This window comes from Curcuma longa, chromosome 1, assembly GCF_044706935.1.
Source record: "Curcuma longa cultivar G26 ecotype Majalengka, Jawa Barat chromosome 1, ITB_CL_G26_1.1, whole genome shotgun sequence".
In the NCBI taxonomy this organism is placed as follows: domain Eukaryota; kingdom Viridiplantae; phylum Streptophyta; class Magnoliopsida; order Zingiberales; family Zingiberaceae; genus Curcuma; species Curcuma longa.
This window is the reverse complement of record NC_133861.1, coordinates 18,957,430-18,971,645: the sequence shown is the minus strand read 5'-3', so window position 1 is coordinate 18,971,645 and position 14,216 is coordinate 18,957,430. Positions and strand designations below refer to the sequence as shown.

The 14,216-nt window shown below is 34.5% G+C and overlaps 1 protein-coding gene across 3 annotated transcripts; it reads right to left on the bottom strand.

The window, feature by feature from the left end:
• Positions 1-958: 958 nt before the first annotated feature.
• LOC141829997 (putative plastidic glucose transporter 1) lies at positions 959-12,474 on the bottom strand. Of its 3 annotated transcripts, XM_074717478.1 has the most exons (13): positions 12,216-12,307; positions 12,016-12,136; positions 11,765-11,861; positions 11,307-11,507; positions 10,956-11,055; positions 9,835-9,947; positions 8,748-8,841; positions 8,519-8,675; positions 5,558-5,704; positions 5,414-5,487; positions 3,470-3,558; positions 1,909-2,023; positions 959-1,297 (listed from the first exon to the last, which is right to left on the bottom strand). In XM_074717478.1, the coding sequence occupies exons 2-13, from the start codon at positions 12,134-12,136 to the stop codon at positions 1,100-1,102; spliced, it is 1,506 nt and encodes a 501-aa protein (XP_074573579.1). In that variant the 5' UTR covers positions 12,216-12,307; the 3' UTR covers positions 959-1,099. The 3 variants fall into 3 exon arrangements, with proteins under 3 accessions (XP_074573579.1, XP_074573571.1, XP_074573586.1); XM_074717470.1 differs by lacking the exon at positions 11,765-11,861 and having other exon boundaries at positions 12,216-12,474; XM_074717485.1 differs by lacking the exons at positions 1,909-2,023; positions 11,765-11,861 and having other exon boundaries at positions 1,129-1,297; positions 12,216-12,474.
• Between the last annotated feature and the right edge of the window lie 1,742 nt (positions 12,475-14,216).

Sequence of the window (14,216 nt, the reverse complement as noted above, 5' to 3'; positions counted from 1 at the left end):
GTTAGACTAGATCTGGTATGATCTACTGGTAGAGCTGGGTGTGATAGTTTAATTATATTATCTATTTTTACCATATTAATTTTTAAAACAAGCCCATCAATGTTGGCATGACAAGAACACATGAGGTATTTTAGTCTTAATTATTGTTAATACTTTTAGGAATCGGCTTATTTAACTAATATAAAATTAGAATTCAAGGCCAAATTTAATTGAATGAACTAGGATTTTAAGGTAGTTCAATTAAAATAATTATGAATTATTAAGATAATTGTTTTATCACTTACTGTATTGGTGATAGTGTTTTCTGAAGCTAAATAAAATGTTTATAATTGATGTTAAATAAGTGAGTGGTTGTGGTGGGGATATGACGTGATGGTCACCATAGCCAAATAATGAGTGGATTCCAAGTGTGGTCAACATGTTATTTCACCTTTATCTTCGACATGCCTTTTATTATTATTATTTATCTACCTAATTATGAGGTCACGGTAGCACTTAACCGTGGTTATTAGCAAGCATCCCAAGATCCGATTGGAGAGATTGCAACTTGCAAAACGCAGGCGGGTTAGTCAAAATCCTAATGATCTCTTCGTGTGTATGGTAGTGGTGTTAGTAGATCATGCTCAGATCTGACATGGTGCGTCAGATCAGCTTGTAATACACTTCCTCCAGGGTCGTCATTATTGCAAACATACCAGATTAATGTCGTCAGAGAATAAGCTAAGTATATATATACATTGATATACGATCATAAATCTCAAAAATTTAAAATTATATTTAAAAAATAATCTTAATGTTAATTTAAGGATTCGGATCAAACTAGATTTCCAATTAGCGTTGACGGGCGTGAAAATTAAAACAGGTCCTGTAAGCTATGCCAATTCACATGAACTTAATGCATAACAAATTGAACAAAAAAACAAGAATCAGTGAATTGAATCGATTGACTAAAATTGAGAATTTATATATCAAGATTTACACTAATATTTATTGTACAATGTCGGCAGGAGTAAATTAGATACGCACAAAGCTGCCAGTTTTGGATTCAGGTACTCCACGTGCTGGCTCAGTGGATAAGCGAGACTAGATTCAGATTCGATCATTTATCTTTAGCCGATAATCTGGCGTTCATGGACATTTCTATTTCCTCCAGGGAGCGTCCTTTTGTTTCAACGATGAAATAGGCTGCAAAAATTGCCGATATCAAGGAAACCGCGCCAAAAGCTCCATAGACAGGCCCCACACCGAACTTGTCGACGAATTCCAAGAAATATAGCCCCACTAAGAAGTTGCAAATCTGAAAAACATGCAAATGTTGACATACAAGATTCCAAAAAAATAAGTTAAAATGGTTGCGTACGAGGTGCTAGGTTATTGTTAAATATTTAAGAGGAAAAAAAAACACATCATGATAGACTAGTCTTATAAACATGGATTTCAAACATGCATGTCCATAAGCTGCACCATGAACAAAAAGTTGGCATTTTTCACTAATCATTGACGTTCAACAAACTCATTATTGTGATATTTAAGCAAGGTCTTACTGACGAGTTAAGAGGTTCATGCCACACCCTGGTGATGCATACTAACCTAAAAGGCTAAAACCACTCAAAATGCAAAGTAGACGGTAAACTTGCAACACTGTGGATAGCCTGGATCGAGAATGCTACTTTCTGCATGAAACCATTGTATGGTGACTTAGAACAGTGTGAAGTCTGTGTTCTCAATGAGCTTTTATCCAAATTAATTTTAAATAAGATTGTTAAAGCAGCGAGGCCCTAAACCCAAATCATGCATTAAATAAATAAAAAAATTGTGACCATAGTTATCATATATGATGCACTAAATGTCTCCTCCATAGTGAAGGCAAAAATAATAATGATAATAATAAATGCGGTTAAAACATACCCAGTGTACTGAGAAGCTAAAGCCCATTACTTTTGAACGTGTTTGTGCAGAACTAAGCTCTGGAATAATTATACCAGTAACTGGCCCAGCTCCTAGAGCAAATGTGAATATGTACCTTCACACCATCAAGAAAATCTTACTTCAAAATTGAAAGAGACAAGCTTGTCCTACGTTTTTATTAATCATCTTTAGATCCTCAATCAAAATAGAAAAACTGATCCTCCTTTATCATTTATATCTGGGACATGTTTTATGAAAAAACGAATGCGTATTCCATGAATTATATATAGACATTGATAAATCTATCTTCACTACCTATACAAATTTCTTTAAGCATACCATGAAATTTAAATTCAATCAAGAAAAGCTATATATATCTCAAAAATCAATACAAAATTTACCAGGAAAATGTAGAGAAGTATCTGCCAAGTTAGGCATTAAGCATTTTGTGGCAAGTCCATCAACTTGAAATATTCTAATTGCATGCAAATCAAGTATAAACTAAGGAACATAAAAAAGGCATAGCTGACTAGAAAAGATTCTAGACTTAAAATGCTGAAGGCAGAGAATGGTCACACAGTCAAATGGCAGCTTGCCACTCTATTCCTCCTTTTTTTAAGTTGTTTTCCTAGTTGGGAATGTTGCCAAGACCATAATTAATGAAAAAAAAAGTTAATACCAGTCAGATATCCTGGCCATTATTTACGAGCCCAATTAGTATGTCATTAAGTACAGTCTCTGAAGCTATTGCTAATAAGTTCGTGCATAATTAAACCTACTTCAGAATTTCAAATAAGACTGCTAGCAAAACTAAAGGGAAAATGATGGGATAGTTAAGATGAGCGGACAACCATAACCTAGCTAGAGGTGGTAAGTTCAATCAATGTCACATTGCTCGTGTGCTAACTAAAAGATCAACATAAATTCTACATGTGGCATAAAGAATTTTGTCCCTTTGGAAACATCCATATAAATGTCTGCAGAAAAATGCATATTTCTCAAAGGGGTTGAAGTTTCAATTCTTAGGCTTGGTTTACTTAGAATGGAAAATTAGTAGGGAGAAGAGAGGAGTAAAGCAAAAAAACAAAAATGAATGATACATGATTCATGTGTAATTTTGGGAACCTTTCCATTTCTCTCCCCCTACCCCCCTCCTATTTAGACCCAAAAACCCCAAGTGGGCCTTAGGGCATGGTGAATGTGATAAAGGAACAATAATTGTTGCACTTACTAGCAATGACATCAGGAGTAAAATGTCTAGAGGAGCAAATTGACACAAGGACTTCAAGATAGCATGTCAAAATCCATAAGGCTGGACGAAAAAAGGCTACAAATGACTCAGTTGACTAGTTTGTCTTCTCCTCAAGAAGGAAAAAAAAACAAAAGTGACAAATACTAGGACAAATTTGTCACTTCAAAACTACTAAATCATATATTCACTACCATATCATTGCATCACAGAGAATGTCGGCATGAGTTATGAGAAATTTTGCACTACAATCATAATGTTAGATAGATAGATAGATAGATATGAAACATATAGAACAGACCGAGTACATACATCAACGTGCCAAGAATTGAGAGTATGTGATTGGATCCTTCATCCAATGGATCATTAATGGCATAGACAATGAGAAACATTGAAAGTGCCTGCATATATGAAGGGTACACATTGAAGTACATGAATTATATATACTTCAAAAAAAGGATGCTTAGAACCATTGAACATTGTGAAATCAGTAAGAATAATATTGTATTTGTAGGTAATAATGAAAGGGAAAAGATAACCTTTTTAAACTCATGATCAATCAAGTTGTTATTTTATCCTCTGATTTGTTGTATAAGAAGCAACCACTCTAGAATACTAGAAATGAAGCACACTTCAAGTTAGGATGAAAAAGAAATGTTCCATGAAATTCTGTATAATGCTGATAAACACTCATATCGCATCATAATGTTCCTCAGATTATTAGTTGTAGTTCTGATAAAACCTTGCTGGAAGTCAAATTTCAAGCAACCTAAGCAATAATTGTTAGAACAATTGCAGCCTCTCTCAGTTCCAGAAGGAATGAGGAAGGGTGGTCAATTGTTGAAGTCAGTAACACACAACAATCAGAGGCCTACCTTTCACATGTTAGATAAACTCCTTTACCTAGACGAAATTCACGGATGGAAGAAATTCTCTTCTTTATCTTCATTATTGTCAGTTACATAGTCAAGCCTCGCAAAAAACTTACAGTGCATTCTCATAAAGAGAAGGAACACCAAAAGTTCCCTGGACTTCAACCTTTGGAGTGGTTCTCAGTTTCCGAAACCACTCATGGTTACTAAAAGCACCCTCAACAAATTAGATTAGACATACTTTGGTTGGTATGAACTGATAAACATTTCTTTCACTATAAACGAAAACTAAACAATGAGAACAGCCTGACTGGATTTTGCTGAAAGTATACCAAAGAAGACGGGTCTACAAGTCAAATTAAGACAAACTTCCATTGAAGTTATTGGGACTTACATTGAAGTTATTGGTTTAAAATAATCAGTGTAATTTTTCTTCCCTATTATCACACTATCCTAAAAAATGATCTCATAAAGAGAAGGAACCCCAAAAGTTCCCTGGACTTCAACCTTTGGAGTGGTTCTCAGTTTCCAAAACCACTCATGGTTACTAAAAGCACCCTCACAAATTAGATTAGACATACTTTGATTGGTATGAACTGTAAAGACATTTCTTTCATTATAAACTAAACAATGAGAACAGCCTGACCGGATTTTGCTGAAAGTATACCAAAGAAGATGGGTCTACAAGTCAAATTAAGACAAGAAGTTATTGGGACTTACATTGAAGTTATTGGTTTAAAATAATCAGTGTAATTTTTCTTCCCTATTATCACACTATCCTAAAAAATGATCTTGTATACAATTTGTATCAGAACAATTAGTTGTTATAAGCATACTATATCCTTTGATACTCATAACATATATAGTTAGTGTTAAAGCCTAAGAAGAAGGCCAATCCAACTTACGATGTCAAAGTACATACATAAATGGGGGATCTCTTCTTTTTGAGGATGCCTAATAAGCACCACTTAACAGCGTGAGAGTAAGGGGCAAAGTTTTGATCCCTCATCTCTTCTTCACCTCTTTTGATATATCTCCTTCTCAAGCAATAACCCAATCCAATTCGAAACGTCATGACAAGTAAAAGTCCTCTTGGTTTTCAAATTTAAGTATGTTGAATGAGCCTCCTTAGCAATGTGAAACTAAGAGGTGGAGTTTCCCTTCTCATCTCTTCCTCTTTACCTCCTTTGTATGTCTTCTTTCAAAAATAAATGCTAACTCCATATAAGTGCAAATTGATGACTCTAGATCTCTCCCAAGTACCAGGTTAGGAACCGAAATTGCTGTAGAAAATATGGAAATAGAATAACTTCTACTAGACAGCCAATAGGATTAATTATTTCCAAATGATCTCCTTTTCCAAATATATAAGAAAGCTTCGCACCATCCCCAGGTAGCTTCCTATTAGAAGCCTCCTCCTCCCTTGCTTATCCATAAGGGTCAAAGCGAATAACGCCCCTGAAAGTATATTTAACAGTTAGAGTTTTCACATAAGAATTGTGTACAATTTTGAAAGAGAATAAAGAACCTGCAAAGTTGGTGAGCCCAACAAATAAGCTAGCCAATGCACTGCTAGTAATGCCCACATCTTGGAAGGTCAAGGATGAGAAGTAAAGCACTCCATTTATTCCAGCAAATTGTTGAAGTATGAAAAGAGATCCTCCAATAAAAGCAACTGGATCACATTCCAAACATTTCCAATTCAATTCCATAACAAGTATTGATGGATGAATGAAAACAATGTAAAGAGAAAAATCTGTTACCCAACTATTTAACACGGAGACTAATGCTTGAGAGTTCCTGTAGTGGTAGATTTATATTTACAATTGTGTCTTTATCAATTAATTTAAATTTACACAAGATCCTCTCTAACTCGTGAAAATTTAAAAGGAATGGAACTGAAAAACAATGACCTTACAATTTTGAGATTCAAAGTGCCATCACATGATAGTGGGATTGTTAATTTACTTGAACCAGTGTAATACACTTAAAACTGGATATCAATTTAATTCACTAATCAAAACCCGAAGTTACAAACTGATTTGAGGATGCAATTCAAGATTGAGATCTGAGGTAGTTCTGATCCACTAGGCATGGCACACTGTCTCATATAGTGTCTTACTGCTCAACAAAATTGATATCAACAAAGAGAAACAATTCTACAAACCCAAAAAGTTTTTGACCAGCGGAATGGCTATTGTAAATGCTATTAATATCTTAGCTACCTTCATTTATTTAAACTCACTTTCACCTGTTTAGCCTTTTGAAGAGCTCTATAAAACAAAATAAAGACTTTGACAACCATTTAATTACCACAATGTACCATTTAAACCTCTACAATGACTCACTAGAATCATATGAACCAAGTTATCTGGAATTATAATGGAGTCATCAACTAAAATAATTAACAAAAGCACACAATTGTTTTTATCAAAGTACCTTTTAATTGGTTTATTTTGTATCCATCTTAATGATGTGAACTACAGAAAAGCACCTAATGGCATTCTAATTATTTTATATATTCTATTTACACAGTCATCATGTGGGAATTAAGATTTTTCAAACATAATATATATCTCCAAAATCAACACAATAAATATAGTTCTCGAGTAAAGTTACAAGTCATACTAAAAATAAGTTAAAACTTAACAGAGTAAGAATTACTCATCAGCTTAGTTGTGGAACTTCAAAAGTGGACAAGGTTTAAATCAACCATTTGAAACTAAGAGCAATGACGACATAATGAAGTTCACATTACGAAACTTTATTCATATGTGTTATTCAATTGTTCATATTCTTGATATTCTCAAAATAGAAAAATCTTATAGTAGACAGAGGACAAACTATATATTTTTCAAACTAGTTAGTAGTTCAATTTTATCTTTAGTCTACACAATGAAAATATTTCGACATGGCTCATGAATTAGCATAGGCCCTAGAAGATAGCTCAGATATTGTTAATGCAATAATTGGTAAATTTATCAAAAAAGGTAAGACAATTAAAAAATTATGATGTTGAAGGGAATTTATTTATAGAAAAAGTATCGATATTTTGCGAGAAACACAACATAATATTCCAATTATAGAAAAACTCAAACTTACATTATAGAGTTAGATTGTTTTAAAATGTTATTGGTTGGTGTTAAATGAATTAAAATATCATTTCAATGCAGTAAATATTAAGCTTCATATATGTGTTGTCTTAATCCAAGTGATGATTTGCTTTCTTTGATAAATTATAATGATTTGCAGAGTTATCACTTGTTGATTTTTTTCTCCATTAGATTTGATGGTGCTTGAAAGTCAATTAGATATTTATATTTTGAATATGCACTCCAATATAGCATTTTTTGATAAAAATGGAGTCAGTAAATTTAGAAAAATAATGCAGTTGAAGACATTTGATTGTTATCCTTTGGTCTATTTGCATTTAAAATTAGCATATTGCAACAACACATGTGGAGAGAGTTTCTCGGCAACGAAGACAAGGAAAAGTCATTTGTGCAACAGAACAAGAGATGAACAGGTGAGTGGTTGTTTGGTCAATTATATTGTATAACACATCATCAAACACTATTAATTATGAACAATTATGACACATTTTCAAAATAAAAACACTTGTAGAGGATTATTGTAATATTTTATTTTGATAAATTTTAAATTGCCTTTTTTTATTTTGGCTTGTAACATGATTCTATAACTATATGTTGTGTTAACTTTCAAATATATATCGTCTTGAAAAGTTTTATGATTTTTTTGTGTGCCCATACTGAGAAAAAAATAAGTCTACCTCTGCCATTACCAAGATGTGAGGCGGAGTAGGGAACACTAAATTTTTTGGTTATTTATAAAAAAAAAAATCTGAATTTATGAGAGGGCATCAACATATTTTTCTAGGATTCCCAGTAGGATACATTCCCTACATACCCCAATGTAAAACCACCTGTGTCATCATCCAATCTCTCTCTACATTCTAAATAATGTATCAACACAGGTATAGAGCACAGATAATAAATTGGGAAAAGAATAGAAGCCCAATGCCAATTTCAGAAACTTCATAGAATATACAAAATAATCCTATCAAATATTAGGAATTGAATAATATAAAGCAAACCTATAAAATATTAGGAATTGAGTAATGTGAAACTTTGGTTAGCCTGATGGAAATCCAGCATTATCCTCAATTTACTATGGGATTCAAATTGTTATAGTGGTGTTAGTGACACAATTGAAACAGTCCATGGCGTAAACCAAGCATGAGTAAATTATCCAATATAATTAAATAGTGATAGGCTAAATAAATTTACACTGAAATTAAACCAGGTGGTGGTATGAATTGGGTAGACAATAGAATCATGTATCCTTTTGCTTCATTGTAGACCAAAAGAAACAAATAAAAACATAAGTTGGTCCATCAGTATTAATGCATAAAAAAAGAAAATAAAATAACAGAATTCAGCAAATACTTGAACTTAAATGTTTAATCCACCTTTATTGTGGGGTTCCATAAAAAGCTCCAACCAGCTAGTCTTCTGAATATTGGTATCATCCATAATCACATTCCGGATCTCCTCTACAGACTTTTCAACTTCTGATTCTCCCCAAACTGTTCCAATAACTCGCTTAGCCTCATCTACTCTTCCCACCTAAACAAACTTAAATCTACTGTAGAAACTTAAGAAAGTGCTGGAGGAATTATTTGACAAAATCACTATTACCTTGTAGAGCCAGCGGGGACTCTCAACAGCAAATTGCATGCCTAAAATGAGAATTACACCAGGGGTACAGGCTATATAAAATAATACTCTCCACCTATATATGAGAGTTCAAAAGCAAAAGGATTGAAGCACATGTTATCATATTTGAGTTCACAAGTGGAGATGAATGGACAAGCTAGATAATTTCACTCAGAGAACAGCTGGACATACTTTGGATGAAGAAAATAATGCATGAATAAAAGAGAAAAAAGGGAGCACATATATTAATGGATACATTTTTCACAAATACAGTCCATTTTCTCAACTCTAATCCATGAAACCTAGGCTCTTCAGGGAGGAGCAAAAGGATCACACAACATGGACATTTCTGATCTTTGAAAAGAATTTAACCCATATTTTGAATAACAAAGTTGTCAAGAAATTCTATCTTTTCAGAAAACATAGATATTGTCATCTATGGGAGGCGTATTCGTTAAGCTGGCATGTTATGTTAGCAAGAATGTACATGGAGAAGATAGAGATGGTAGGAAGTGTGTATTATAAAGGTTTATTACAAGTAGAGGTGAACTGGATCACACCACCCATGGTCCAGCTTTGCCTGGCTTGGCATGGTCCCACATGCCTAGCATGCTCCAAAATGTGTATGTGGTGTTCCTACATTTATGAGCTATGCATCTCATATGCATTCAGACAAAATCTGAACAGGAGATTCTTAATGCTATTCTGAGAGTGTAGGTTGACATCTCGAGTGATTTGCAGTCTCACATGGAGCTAAGGATCTTGTCAGAAGTATGATTCATCTGGATCCTAAAAAGAGAATATTTGCTATCTGAAATTAATTTGTACTTCTTAGTATATTACTAGCATCTATGATCATCAGGACGCTAAAAAAGCAACTAATATCTATTTATTTTAGCACAAATCAAGTGATACAAGAATTAAGTTAATGAAATAGAAAAATATAAGATTAAGAAATGACAAATTTGGCATAAGATAGTAGAAATCTAACCCCAAAACTATGGAACGCTAACCAATGACTTCAAAAAATGAGAAGCAAAACTAATACAAACCAAATAAACTGCCTCACCAATGTGAATCACTTCCAGATGGAATCCCTAATGCAAGTGATGCAATTATCCCAAGACAAGTTCCAATTTGACAAAAACTTCCTAGTGAACCCCTATATTTTGTTGGAGCAACCTGAAAAACATAGCATTGAGAAACTGCTTTGAGACAATAAATAATTTTAAAAGAGAAAATATCAAATAGTATGAGGAAGTACAGAAATTTTACCAGAATCATATAGTTTGATAATCTACAGAACCTTAGAAGAATTCATATCTATTGAACAGTCTGCACATTCCAGGGTTTTCAGTATTATATCTCTTGTAGTTGTTTGTAATGGGTAACACAGCTCAGCATAACAACCAATTTATTAGTACTGTATCAGTCTGATCTTAGACTAGTATCCATACCAGACTGAAATTGAATAATACAAGAGATGAGTCCTTTTTGTTAAGTGTTCTTGAGGAAACATAAGGGAGATAGGTCTAAACAAGCTTCTCTAGAACCAAGTCTTTAGTGACTGTTGGTTTAATTAGGCATATTATTCTACACTTGTTCTTAGGAAGATCTCTCCAGTGTACTTAATATGTCATGAAACTGGCCTCTAATGCTTCAATCAATAAGCCTGCTTCATTGACATTTCTGAGCGCTACATTAACAAGGGTCTTAGACACTAAAATTATTTATGGCTACATAATCTTTATGAAATTTTCCTCCATAGATTTGTCAAAGAGAAGACATATCTAGAAGCCATAGATGGCGTTATCCACATGAAAAGTTCAAGAAATTGGAAGTTGCAAAGAGAATTGATTTTTGTCAGTTAGCCAAATGATAAAATAGGTAATTTTTTAGAGCTGCCAAGATTTTGCTTAGGATTATAGATGACAATTGAGCAATGTCTAAAAAATTTATTTGGAGTTTGAATTCAGAAGTTGATCTTGAAATTTTGAAAACTTTCGAGGGAATGAATTATTGGTAATCTGCACAATTGGTAATCTGCACAATTTGAACTTGGTCCCCTCAAAAGTTTTTAAACATAGCAACTCAAGGAACCAGAATGTTTTTATTCTTCTTTTATTGCAGATTTCATGATTAATTTTAGCAAGATGACCTCTATTGAACTATTTGTTTTAAGATATATACCTCTGATATATAAAGCGGCACGAGGACAGTATTTGCTCCAATCCCAAGGCCCACAAGAAATCTTCCCCATAGCATTTCATTCATAGTATGTGCTTGTGCACTGTAAAGGGATAATAAAATAATTACGATTCATGCTAAAATGTCATATGAGAAGATCAATGAAGAAAGAAAATTGATATGCATGCAAAAAAGTAAACTGACAATGTAACAAAAGACATACAAATATTAACAGTCCTACTTTGTTAACAAATGAAATTCTCTTGTTTTAATTTATTCATAAATGACATGGAAAAAAAGTATGTCATTCAAAAAGATATCTAAGATGCCTAGAAAAAGGGATATATAATGAACCTTAAAAGTGCCCCCAGCATCAGTGGTATTGTATCAAGCTGAAAAGTGCGCCGAGAACCAAACTTATCAACTAGGGAAGAAACACCTAAGCTTCCAATAAATGCACCAGTTATGAATATGCTAACAACAAGTCCTTCAAGAAAAGAATTTCCTTCAAAACCAAGCTCATGAGCTATAGCTTCAATAGGTCCATTCATCACCCTGTATATATATGGCACACTTCAAGTTTGGCAAGTGAAGAAAGAAGACTTGCAATGCATTAACAAGGAGGATGAACCAGCCAATAGAAACTCTCAGTAGTTATACAAAGACACTATAAGAAAAAGAAAAACCAAGGAAATAACTCTTAAATTGTCGTAGAGGTGGCAAATAAAAGGAAAGTACGATTGAGGATTGCAAGGTTTTAAAATATTATTTTATGCTAGAGTTTCTGTCAACAATGAGAACAATTTTAGTACCTGCATCCTTGTTCTATATATAATGGGGCAATCCTTTTAGAAGGTGGCATGAAATTATTGGCAAAACGCAGTCCCTTGCAATACCAGATCAAGCGTACTGCAAAGAATCAATCTTATGGATATTCAAATTGTTCTTTACATATTAAAAAAAAAAAGCTTTCGTTTCCCTTCGGATCAAATCTACTTTCGGCGACAAATCAAGACTTTCGGCGACACAACAAAGTACAAACAGCAAGCAATCACGAGCTTACCCAATGTGGTAACCGAAGAGGAAATTAGCCATGGAGGCCGTGAGCACGTGAGGGAAAGCCGGTAACCAACCAAGATCGGAGCCTTGGTTCTCTTGGAGTAAGTTACTACTGGCCTCCGCATCTATACACTCGTAGGCCCCCGAAAGCTTCAGAAATGATCCTGATCAAAGATAAACCCTAGAAACAATAAGGAAGGTAACCTGAAGGGTTCGGTTGCCGGTCCGAGTCAGAAGATACAGGGGGAGGCGGCGATTTGCTTGCGGCAGAGAGGAGGAGACGCTTCAGTGGGTAGCGAAGCCGGAGAAGAAGAGAGCGTCTGCCACTGGAACGAGAGAGGGGATGGACGAGGAGGCAGGATCTAGATTTGAGGGATGGGACGATGATTCTAGGACACGGTGGGAATGGCACAGCCAACGACTGCATTTTCGCCAGGGGAAGCTGGTTTGCGGCGAGGAGGCCGCGGACATCCACGGCACAAAATCCTATTCGTATGGACATAGTTTAACTATGGAAATTATAATTTAGCCCTTCAAATTACGGGAAGAATCCGAAAGTCTATTTTCAAATGAACTTGTTTTGAATATTTATCTTTGGAGCCAGTGAATTTAGATGGTTCCTCTTTAAAAAAATTTTTGATAAATCTCAATCAGTCTTATGAGACTCAATTCCACTGACCATCAGCCTATTTGGAAGAAACAAATGCTGTAGCTGGGGGACCAAGATAAATCGGAAAGCGATACGGATAAAATAATATTTTAAAACTTATTGATTCACAAAAATATTGGGTATACGACAAAGTGTAGAGAGAATAGTGTTGAGTCATTCCGCTCTTTTTAGCCCCTGAAGTAATGGAGTTACCAAATATTGACCATGGTCGAGTTTATCATTTAGAAATTAAACTATATTTGTCATCCTAATATGATTAGGTCGAGATTGAATTACATAGTAATCTTCATGGTGGTTTTAGTACAAATCACGTTGGGTGGCATGTTGCACTTCCTTAGTCTGTGTATGAATTTACACTGCAATAAAACCTACAGCATAGCACATAGACATGAACACAATTATTATTTTAGTGGATACTAAAATTAATCAATTTATTATTTCTGAATAAGAATTAATTAGATTATTAATTAATTCAGAAATATTTAAGCTTTGATCAAGATCAAATGTAATTTTATTTGATCCAAAAAGAGAAAATTTGTCATGATGATTCTTAGAAAATTATTAAAATCTAAAACTCTTCCTACTTTTCCATTAATGAAGTTTTTATTTATTAATCTTATATTAATAAAGATTTTTCATTTTCTTTATTAATGAAAACTTTTCATTTTCCTATATTAATAAAAGCTCTTTATTAATTTTATATTAATGAAGACTTTTCATTTTTTTTATTAATATTATATTAATGAATACAATTAATATTATATTAATGGATATTTTTCATTTTCGAGGCTATTATAGCCACCTTTGATGTCTCTCTCTCCACTTCCCTTTTTCTTCCATCATCAATTGAATCAAAATTTTGTTGATCCATAGGCTAGCACCTAAGGATCGTTATTCTGTAGTCACATCAATTGGTATTAATATTCTTGATATCATTCACAATTGATTAGTTGGTCATTTCATGTCATTTTGTTTAAAGCTATATGTACCACGAAGATCCATGTTAGAGAAACCTTGCACTGTGCTCGTAACACCTACACAAACTCAAATACATAAAAATCAACATGGTGGGAGCCAGTGGCGGAGCTACAGGGGGGGCGCCTGGGGCGGTCGCCCCTGCCCTTTGAAAAAAAAATGCGGTGGGCCAGGAATGCACCACCGACGAAGACTCCTGCCAGCAATGCGGTGCCGTGAAATCGACCGACGGTGACTCCTCCGACTACGCCGCTACTGCCAACTTCCAGCCCGCCAACTGGTATTGCCTCTGCGGTGGCCATAACTTCGCGAGTCGATCGAGCTGCCACTTTTGCGGTGCACCCTGCAACTGCTCTGCTATTAACATGATCTACAACGGCGGCTACAATGACGTGCTTGGCTCGGGAGGTGCTGCGGAACACTGAACACGGACAAGGCAACGGGTGGAAGCCTGGGGATTGGCTGTGCACCAGGTGCAAGCATGTTTTGGAGTTTAATTAATTAGCTCATTACAAGCATGTTTTGGAGTTGCAAAATTAGCTTAGGTATGTTTTTGAAGG

Bases quoted from the DNA above. Each gene is read 5' to 3' on its own strand.
- LOC141829997 (XM_074717470.1), bottom strand. From the start codon at position 12,438: ATGCAGTCGTTGGCTGTGCCATTCCCACCGTGTCCTAGAATCATCGTC. The intron at 9,948-10,955 runs GTATATATCTTA...TATGTTTTTCAG, and splicing joins TGCCGCTTTATATATCAGAG to GTTGCTCCAACAAAATATAG. The intron at 8,676-8,747 runs GTAATAGTGATT...AAGTTTGTTTAG, and splicing joins GTCCCCGCTGGCTCTACAAG to GTGGGAAGAGTAGATGAGGC.